A 10,826-nucleotide genomic window follows, 5' to 3' on the forward strand; every position below is an offset into this window, starting at 1 on the left:
ACTTTTTTTCTTTAGATGACGAGCCCTGGGTGAGGGTGAATGCCTACCTCATTCATGACACCGCACACTGGAAGGACCTGAACCTGAAGTTTGTCCTGCAGGTATACAGGGACTTTCATCTTACCCAGGACAGGCAATACCTCCAGGACATGTGGCCCATCTGCCAGGTATAACTGGTGACATATTCTTAATTACACTGACTGCGAAGGATAATTCATTTTAGACATCGCATACAAAGGTGGATGTATATTAAATTTTTTTGTTTATCTATTAGGCAGTGATGGAGTCCGAGTTGAAATTTGACCTGGATGGAGATGGCCTAATAGAGAACTCTGGATATGCTGACCAGACCTATGATGGCTGGATAGTGACTGGACCAAGGTGAGAGTTGGACAATTAAAGTCATGTCAATTCAGTTTTATTTTTATTACTTAATGCCAAATCACAAAAACAGGCACCTCAAAATGTTGAATATTTTAAGGTAAAGACCATGCAGTAATAGAGAGAAACCACCAATGAGCAGATGACCCACTTTGAGCAACCACTTGGTGACAAATGAAAAGGGGAGGCAAAAAATCTTTTAACAGGAAGAAATCTCCATAAGAACCAGGCTCAGGGAGGGCAGCCATCTGCTGTAAGCAGTTAGCAATGAGAGGAGGGAGACGAGACAAAAGACACACTGTGGAAGACAGTCAGAGATTAATAATAACTAATGATTAAATGCTGAGTGATGTATAAACAGACAGAATGTCTTTATACACAAGTAAGAACACAGCAGCCCAGGCCTATTGCTGCATAATAGCATTATTGCACATGTGTATCACATCAATGATGTGTCTTTGTACTTGAAAACTGGGGGTCAGGGATGACCTGCGATGCAGAAGCTCCTCACAGATCTGAACTGGCTTCATTTGAGCTGGAAAATAAGGTTGTTTTTATTTTTCACTTGCTAATTTTGTGCTTCAAGATGACACTGAAAGAAAGTAGGCAAAGTACTAAACACACATCAGATGTACTAGTCCATTTTTTTAAATCTTGAAAGTTGTTGATTTTTGTTTTGTTTTGCAAGATGAATTCAGGAGTAGTAATTTTGAAATTTATACTGGCCAAACACTTAATTGGGTACACCACCAGCAACCTGAACTGTTGATACAAGGCAAGATGGAGCTATCCTTCCATGCTGATTTTTTGTGTTTGTTTGTTTCAACATTTTTATTTTAAACTTTAAATGTAAACAAAACAAGAAAATCAACATTTATCAAACTTGTATTTCATTCTGTACCTCAAGTTTCAGAAAGCCAGCTGGTGAAAGGAGACCAAATACAGTTATACTGATAAAGTTTGTCTAACAGACCATGAGTCACTTTTTCGTAGGATGTTTAACCAACGTCATTAACCATTCTTCAAAGGAAGGGGGCACTTTTCCTGGTCTTTCCTGGTCTTAGCAAGACCCGTTTAGCCTTGGTAAGAGGCAGGATGATGCTTTTTTTTATATGGGGGGAGAAGTCGCAGTCAGAATGTTCTATGGTTATACTAACCATGGAAAGTTTTGGTGAGACGCGAAATGTTCTTTCCAGAACACTGAAAATGACCTCCAGGATATTTTCCCACCAGTCCCAAAGTGCTGGATAGCTCCATAGAATATGTAGAATCAAGGCACTCTGGCCATCACATCTCCAGCAATTGTCCATAGGAATCAAGGTTCATTTGTGCAACTGTTGCAGTGTTCAATACCACCTGTGGATTATCTTTAACTGGATGAATCTGCTGCCTATCTCCTTATACATGGTAATAATATTATGAAGACATGACTCCCATTCAGCTGGAGAAATGTCCACTGCCAGATCTTGGGCCTAGCAACCTTTAACGTTGGAAAGAGGGTCAGCTATCTGATCTTGCATTAAATGGTAGATCTTAGGGGTAATACCTTTACCAAAGGGTGATCTTGAAAGCAGTGCTTCCACAGGGCTGCCCGCAGGGCAACTCCTGGGACTTCCCAGCTATTTCAATAAAGAACTGCACATTTGGACATATCTCCAGAATCAATTGTGCTCCAAATTTTATATAGCTCAACAATCTGATTGAAGCCCAGGAAATGGTTTGTTCTGCAATAAAATAAATATGATACATAGAGGATGCCTGCCTTCCATGCTTTTTACACCAAATTCAGAGCCTGCCATCTGAATGTTGCAACAGAAATTGAGACTACTCAGACCAGGTTTCTCTTGTATACCATCAGTAATTTAAGCATATTCGTAATAATTTGGCTTTTAATCAAATATAGTGAGAATAAAATTTAGAGACACATATTTTGGCTTTACATGCAAAGGTTTTGGGTAAATCTAAGTACTGAATCAGACTTGATAACCAGATTTTTCTTTTATGTGGTCCAAAGTAGTTTGCATCTAACAAAGAAGTAATATTAGTAAAAAAATATTGACTCCAGTATAATTTTTTTTAATTTGTATTTTTAGTGCCTACTGTGGTGGTATGTGGGTGGCATCGCTCTGTGTGATGTGTAAAATGGCCAGACTGTTGGACAGCGAGGAGTTGTACCGTCACTACAAAGACCTGTTGGACAGAGGCAGTGCTGCTTTTGAGAAACTACTGTGGAACGGTGAGTCCAAACAATGTAGTCCTGACTTAAAATGTAATTCTTATGTTTTGGTCAGTGATGATGATAAAAGGCACAAACAAATGCTTATTCTTAGGCTGGTAATAAAAAGTAATGTGTGGCTGGTATTCAAAGATGTCACATCTGTCTTTAGCTATTTTTAAATAATGTTTGACAGTGAACTGCTTGAAGACCTAAAGTGACTTCCCTTTTTGTTTCTCATCCCATCAAACACAGGCAAATACTACAACTATGACAGCAGTGGGAGAGATCTTTCTAACAGTGTCATGTCGGACCAGTGTGCTGGCCACTGGTTCCTGAGAGCATCTGGGCTGGGAGACGGAGAATTTCAGGCAAGTCTTTTATTGAGCTAGCATTAGTGTTCAGTTCAAGAGCGGTGCTTGTAAAAATGTGTTTATTATTTTATTGTTGTTTTGTGCTCTAGACTTTTGCAAGCTTAATGTGGGAGGAGCTAAATTGAAACATGTACACCAGAGTGGAGGAAATCTTTCCTAATCCTTCTGGAAAAATCACACCTTGCTGGAAACTGTTGTTAAAGTAAAGCTCATTCAGAGTTTAAAAATGTTCAAACTTCATTTCCAAGCCACTTTATACTGGAGAAACCCCCAACAATCAAACGAATCTCTGTGGTAACAGTGGGAAGGAAAAACTCCCATTTAACAGGACGAAACCTCCAACAGAACCAGGCTCACGATGAAATATTTCATCACTCATCCTAGTGATTTCTCCCACTAAAAACTCTACATTTAGATGAATAGAATCAACTTTCAGTTTTCTATTCAAGATTTTTTTTTTTAATCTTAATATTTTAAATTCCATTCTGAATTTAACAGGATGCCATGAAGAGAAGCTATTATGGGAGGAATGTCTTTTTATGTCCGGAAGATTGAAGGGAACGCTTGGGTTTTGACATTAAATGACTAGGCCTAAGTTTGACACATTTTGTAGCTGAAAAGCCACAACAGCTCTGACTTTACATTATTGATTTAAACTATCAAAAGATGTTGGGTTTTTTTTAATGGTTTCTTTTTTTAATTGTAATGCCTGCACTGTACTAACTCCCTAAAAACGAATTAAAAATAAGTACAATTGCAAATAAATAAAACATAATATCATGTCTTTTCTGTCTGCGGGACTCCAGAATACATGTATGTTACTCGAGGAATGTTTCTGAAGGAAGTTATATGGGTTAATCATTGCTTCTTCTCTTCTTTTAGGCCTTTCCAAAAGAAAAGATCCAAAGTGCACTAAAATCTGTGTTTGACTTGAATGTAATGAGCTTTGCTGGAGGCCAGATGGGGGCAGTCAATGGCATGCGCCCTGAAGGAGTCCCTGATCGCTCCAGTGTTCAGTCTGATGAAGTGTGGATTGGAGTTGTATACGGTCTGGCAGCCACAATGATCCATGAGGTATGATCGATCTATCAATCTTCATCTTTTCTCTTTTTCTTATATCATTTTTTTAAAAGCAGCATTTTCAAAATGTCACTCTGGGTCATGGATACACTGGACAGTTGTTCAGTCAGCAGGGATCATATGTACCTACACGTTTGATTTGTTGGATTTTTATGCTGGATGCCCTTCCTGATGCAACCTCCAAAGGGATTTGTCTCCTCCTGGGATCAAACCAGGGATCTTTTGCTTGTTAGGTGAATGTGTATACCAGCTCAAAATAACTAATAAAATAAAATAATCATATAGTGACGATCACAAAATACATAAATTCTTTTTTTTGTTTCTTTTTGTTTCTTTCTTTTTTCTTTTTTTCCCCAACAAAACACGTGAAGTGCTTTTTTCTTGCTTTTATAACAAGCTAAGGAGTTACTGGAATTGATAAACGGGTTTCTGTTAAAGCAGAAACCTGTTTATGTTATGGAATACTTTTTGATTCATGTGATTGTTTCCTGATTTCTAATGCAGTCTTTTTACTTAAATCTCAGCAAAGAGGCAATTAAGTGTCTTCTATGAAAATGTCTCAGTTACACAGGCCTAAAGACTGGTCGGCAACCCCCTGGCAACCGCTAGTCACTAGAGCGATTGCTGGAGGGACCGTGGAAGTGGTGTTGTTGTTGTTGATTTTTGTAGCCATTTTAAAAAATTGTGGTTTTGATTTTTGTGGCATGGAGTCTGACAACATCACATGTTGTCATGTTGTTCTACCTGCTCGGATTGCTTAGAATCCTGTCTGAGCAGGTACTATTTTTGTACCTGGTACCAGGTACTATCACCTAATGGAAAACCCTTAAAACTGTGGCAACCTGTGCCAAGTCGATCCAAGTGAGTGCTAATGAAAAAGGGGCTTTAGTTTCACTCCTGCTCAGTGTGTGTTTTCAGATATGTTGGTGCCTTTCTCAGGCAACCGTGAAAATCTGCTAGAGGCCAGAGCAATCATTAGGTTTTTGTTGCAGGGCCCTTTTTGTGACCATACCCAGCAACCAATAGCCATCCACTCAGGAGATGGTGATTTACATAGTGACAAGAGGTTGCCCATCAGTTTCTAGCCATGTGTGACTGAGGTACAAGCTGCACAATTAACATTTACTACCCTAAAAGTGACTTGATAATACTTGACAGTGTGGGTGTTTCTAAAGTTGTGGAGATATTGTGATCCTGAATTAAACACTACCTCAAGCCTGCAACCATTTGCCTTTTCCTCAGGGAATGCAGGAGGAAGGTATGCGTACAGCGGAGGGCTGCTACCGGACGGTGTGGGAGAAGCTGGGCATGGCCTTTCAGACCCCAGAAGCCTACTGTGAGAAGAATATCTATCGTTCTCTAGCCTACATGAGGCCTCTGAGCATTTGGGCCATGCAGCTCGCCCTGAACACTTCACAGAAGGATCAGACCACAACAGCTTAGACTGGAGTCACATACTGAACTAAGACCCGAGTCATTACAGGAGGGAACAGGAGTTCCTAGAAACTCCGCTGTAGCCACCACTTTGATCTGGACTGACACTTTGAGGTGCTGTTTAACTGTTTACAGACCCAGAATTAAATTTTCCCAAGTTTGTTTCACTGTAAATGTTTGAGGCTATGGTACCGGATTGTACATTTTCCTCTACAAAGACAGTAGGTGTGAAATAGTGATCATATTGTTAGGCAAGCACATTTGATTTTCTTTCTGTGTATGAAGTGTTAGCCAGGTAATAGCAAAAAATAAATGAATAAATCATAGCCTGTGTCTATTAAACAAATTACTTTGTTACAGAACATCAAAATACTGTTTGTATACACATAAAAAAGCAAACACTACACTTCGCTGTTCACAGTCATGGCTATAATACCTGCAACATGTTTATTATCTGATTTTCTTTATCCCCTCCCTTCATCCCAACTTGATTGCTGTACTAAGTGGTGTAATTTTTGATGAGTGGTTTTGGAGATTAAGCCTGTAGTGAAAAAAAAGATTTTATATATATATATATATATATATATATGTATATGTATATGTATATGTATATATATATATATATATATATATATATATATATATATATATATATATATATATATATATATATATATATATATATATGTATATGTATATATATATATATGTATATATATATATATATGTATATATATATATATGTATATATATATGTATATATATATATATGTATATATATATATATATATATATGTATATATATATATATATATATATGTATATATATATATATATATATATATGTATATATATATATATATGTATATATATGTGTGTGTATATGTATATATATATATATATATATATATATATATATATATATATATATATATATATATATAATTTTTTTTTTTTTTTTTTTTTTTTTTTATATAGAATTTGGTGCATTCTTGTATGTTGACCAACTATATCTACAGTATATAAATGTGGCAGCAAAATTTTCCGTTTTGTAAAAATAGAATATTCATGACAATCATGCTGAATAAATGACTGAATAACATACAAGGAGATATTTGTTTTCCTTTTAATTAAGTATAGTTGGGTATATCTTTAAAACAGAATTATTTTTTTATTTATTTACATGTTTACTGAAAAATCTTTTGATTAAAGCCTCTCACCTTTTGCTTCAAAGGATGCACATTTAAATTGGATGAAGTGTTTAGGTTGTTCAGCTCCTTAACATTTGGATGTTGTGGCGCAATCGGTTAGCGCTTTCGCTTGTTAACCAAAAGGTTGGTGGTTCAAGCCCACCCAGGGACGATATCACTATTATTGCCAGGTGATGCAGAACGCTGCACAAACGTGCAGTGCAACTACTTCCTCGGAAAGCACTGGTGTTGTTTCACAATAGCGTCCATGCTAGACGCTGTCGTTTGATGAACGCAGTCAACCGTTTTATCAAGGGTGATATGCTTATTTGGATTGGTGTTGTTTGTCCGCAACTGCATACTGACTGCCACCCACGGACCATATAACTATTACTGCCAGGTAATGCAGAACGCTGCAAAAATGTGCAGTGCAGCTGCTGCCTCAGAATGCGATAGTGTTGTTTCACAATACTCTCAATGCTAGACTTGGTCGTTTGATGAACGCAGTCAACCGTTTTATCAAGGGTGATATGCATCTTTGGGGTGGTGTTGTTCGTCTGCAACTGCATACTTACTGCCAAGTTCATTACCCACCAGTCACATATTTTAAACAATCAAGGCGGTATGGAGAGGAAGTACCAGAGCACCTCCATCCAGCCACCCGATCCTCTCTCGACGCCCCTGCTTGGCTTTATTCAGTCTCTGTTGCACAATCGTTTACCCCACAACCAAAACGACCGGAACACCCTCCCCCAGTCCCCCGTCCAGTCTCGACACCTGTGGGTACGCGTTGTCAATCTCTGTGGCGCAATCGGTTAGCGCGTTCGGCTATTAACAACCAAAAACACCGGAACACCCTCCCCCAGTCCCCCGTCCAGTCTCGACACCTGTGGGTTACGCGTTGTCAGTCTCTGTGGCGCAATCGGTTAGCGCGTTCGCCTGTTAACCGAAAGGTTGGTGGTTCAAGCCCACCCAGGGACGATATCGCTGTTATTGCCAGGTAATGCAGAATGCTGCACAAATGTGCAGTGCGACTGTTACAGTGGGGCAAAAAAGTATTTAGTCAGCCACCGACTGTGCAAGTTCCCCCACTTAAAATGATGACAGAGGTCAGTAATTTGCACCAGAGGTACACTTCAACTGTGAGAGACAGAATGTGAAAAAAAAATCCATGAATTCACATGGTAGGATTTGTAAATAATTTATTCGTAAATTAGGGTGGAAAATAAGTATTTGGTCACCTCAAACAAGGAAAATCTCTGGAATCTCTGAAACATCATGCTATGGGGCTGTTTTTCTGCCAAGGGGACAGGACGACTGATCCGTGTTAAGGACAGAATGAATGGGGCCATGTATCGTGAGATTTTGAGCCAAAACCTCCTTCCATCAGTGAAAACTTTGAAGATGAAACGAGGCTGGGTCTTCCAACATGACAATGATCCAAAACACACCGCCCGGGCAACAAAGGAGTGGCTCCGTAAGAAGCATTTGAAAGTCCTGGAGTGGCCTAGCCAGTCTCCACACCTCAACCCCATAGAAAATCTGTGGCGGGAGTTGAAAGTCCGTGTTGCTCGGCAACAACCCCAAAACATCACTGCTCTCGAGAAGATCTGCATGGAGGAATGGGCCAAAATACCAGCTACTGTGTGTGCAAACCTGGTAAAGACCTATAGTAAACGTTTGACCTCTGTTATTGCCAACAAAGGTTATGTTACAAAGTATTGAGTTGTATTTTTGTTATTGACCAAATACTTATTTTCCACCCTGATTTACGAATAAATTCTTTACAAATCCTACCATGTGGATTCATGGATTTTTTTTTCACATTCTGTCTCTCACAGTTGAAGTGTACCTCTGGTGCAAATTACTGACCTCTGTCATCATTTTAGGTGGGGGAACTTGCACAATCGGTGGCTGACTAAATACTTTTTTGCCCCACTGTATAACACTTATGTTTGTTATACCATGTTTTAACCAAGCATGTTATAACCAAGCATGTTATAACCATGTTATAATCAACCAGTTATAATCAGGACGGTCATTTGATGAACGCAGTCAACCGTTCTATCAAGGGTGATATGCATCTTTCGGGTGGTGTTGTTCGTCCGCAACTGCATTCTTACTGCCAAGTTCATTACCCACCAGTCACATATTTTAAACAATCAGTCTCTGTGGCGCAATCAGTTAGCGCTTTCGCCTGTTAACCGAAAGGTTGGTGGTTCAAGCCCATCCAGGGGCGTTATCACTGTTATTGTCAGGTATTGGAGAACGCTGCACAAACGTGCAGTGCAACTGTTATGTTGGTTATACCAGGTTATAACCAAGCATGTTAAAACCATGTTTTAACCAACCATGTTTTAACCAACCATGTTTTAACCAACCATGTTTTAACCAACCATGTTATGACCGACCATGTTATAACCAACTATGTTATAACCATGTTATAACCAACCATGTTATTGCCATGTTATAACCAACCATGTTATAAACAACCATATAACCATTTTATAACCAACCATGTTATAACCATTTTATAACCAATCATGTTATAACCAACCATGTTATAACCAACCATGTTATAACCATGTTATAATCAACCATGTTATAACCATGTTATAATCAACCATGTTACAACCATGTTATAAACATGTTATAACCAGCCATGTTATAACAAACCATGTTACAACCATGTTATAAACATGTTATAACCAACCATGTTATAACCAACCATGTTATAACCATGTTATAACCAACCATGTTATAACCATGTTATAACCAACCATGTTATAACCATGTTATAATCAACCATGTTACAACCATGTTATAAACATGTTATAACCAACCATGTTATAACCAACCATGTTACAACCATGTTATAAACATGTTATAACCAACCAGGTTACAACCATGTTATAAACATGTTATAACCAACCATGTTATAACCAACCATGTTACAACCGTGTTATAAACATGTTATAACCAACCATGTTATAACCATGTTATAACCAAGCATGTTATAACCAAGCATGTTATAACCAACCATTTTATAACAGACAATGATATAACCAACCATGTTATTACCATGTTATAACAAACAATGTTATTATCATGTTATAACCAACCATGTTATAACCATGTTATAACTAACCATGTTATAACCAGCCTTGTTATGACCAACCATGTTATAAGCATGTTATAACAAACCATGTTATAACCATGTTATAACCAACCATGTTATAACAACCATGTTATAACCATGTTATAACCAACCATGTTATTCCCATGTTATAACCAACCATGTTATTATCATGTCATAACCAACCATGTTATAACCATGTTATAACCAACCATGTTATAACCAACCATGTTATAACCATGTTATAACCAGCCATGTTATAACCAAAAATGTTATAACCAACCATGTTATAACCATGTTATAACCAACAATGTTATTACCATGTTATAACCAACCATGTTATTACCATGTTATAACCAACCATGTTATAACCAACCATGTTATTATCATGTTATAACCAACCATGTTATAACCATGTTATAACTAACCATGTTATAACCAGCCTTGTTATGACCAACCATGTTATAAGCATGTTATAACCAACCATGTTATAACAACCATGTTATAACCATGTTATAACAACCATGTTATTCCCATGTTATAACCAACCATGTTATTATCATGTCATAACCAACCATGTTATTACCATGTTATAACCAACCATGTTATAACCAGCCATTTTATAACAAACCATGTTATAATCATGTTATAACCAACCATGTCATAAGCATGTTATAACCAACTATCTTAAAAGCATGTTATAACCAACTATCTTATAACCATGTTATAATCAACCATGTTATAACCATGTTATAACCAACCATGTTATAACCATGTTATAACCAAACATGTTATAACAACCATGTTATAACCATGTTATAACCAACCATGTTATTACCATGTTATAACCAACCATGTTATAAGCATGTTATAACCAACCATAATATAACCATGTTATAACCAACCATGTTATAACCATGTTATAACCAACCATTTTATAACCAACAATGATATAACCAACCATGTTATTACCATGTTATAACAAACCATGTTATTATCATGTTATAACCAACCAC

General features: G+C 37.4%; 1 protein-coding gene across 3 annotated transcripts in view; it reads left to right on the forward strand.

The window, feature by feature from the left end:
• The window catches only part of gba2 (glucosidase, beta (bile acid) 2), a 24,126-nt gene extending 18,088 nt beyond the window's left edge, over nucleotides 1-6,038 (forward strand). For all 3 annotated transcript variants that reach the window (XM_082527932.1, XM_082527931.1, XM_082527933.1), the window contains 6 exons: nucleotides 16-167; nucleotides 275-381; nucleotides 2,475-2,617; nucleotides 2,852-2,967; nucleotides 3,853-4,044; nucleotides 5,293-6,038. In XM_082527932.1, the coding sequence (XP_082384058.1) occupies nucleotides 16-167; nucleotides 275-381; nucleotides 2,475-2,617; nucleotides 2,852-2,967; nucleotides 3,853-4,044; nucleotides 5,293-5,493 (911 nt within the window). In that variant the 3' untranslated portion in view covers nucleotides 5,494-6,038. The remainder of the gene's footprint in view (nucleotides 1-15; nucleotides 168-274; nucleotides 382-2,474; nucleotides 2,618-2,851; nucleotides 2,968-3,852; nucleotides 4,045-5,292) is intronic.
• The last annotated feature ends 4,788 nt before the right edge of the window (nucleotides 6,039-10,826 follow it).

The sequence above is a fragment of the Aulonocara stuartgranti genome (genome assembly GCF_965226115.1).
Source record: "Aulonocara stuartgranti genome assembly, chromosome: 3".
In the NCBI taxonomy this organism is placed as follows: Eukaryota; Metazoa; Chordata; class Actinopteri; order Cichliformes; family Cichlidae; genus Aulonocara; species Aulonocara stuartgranti.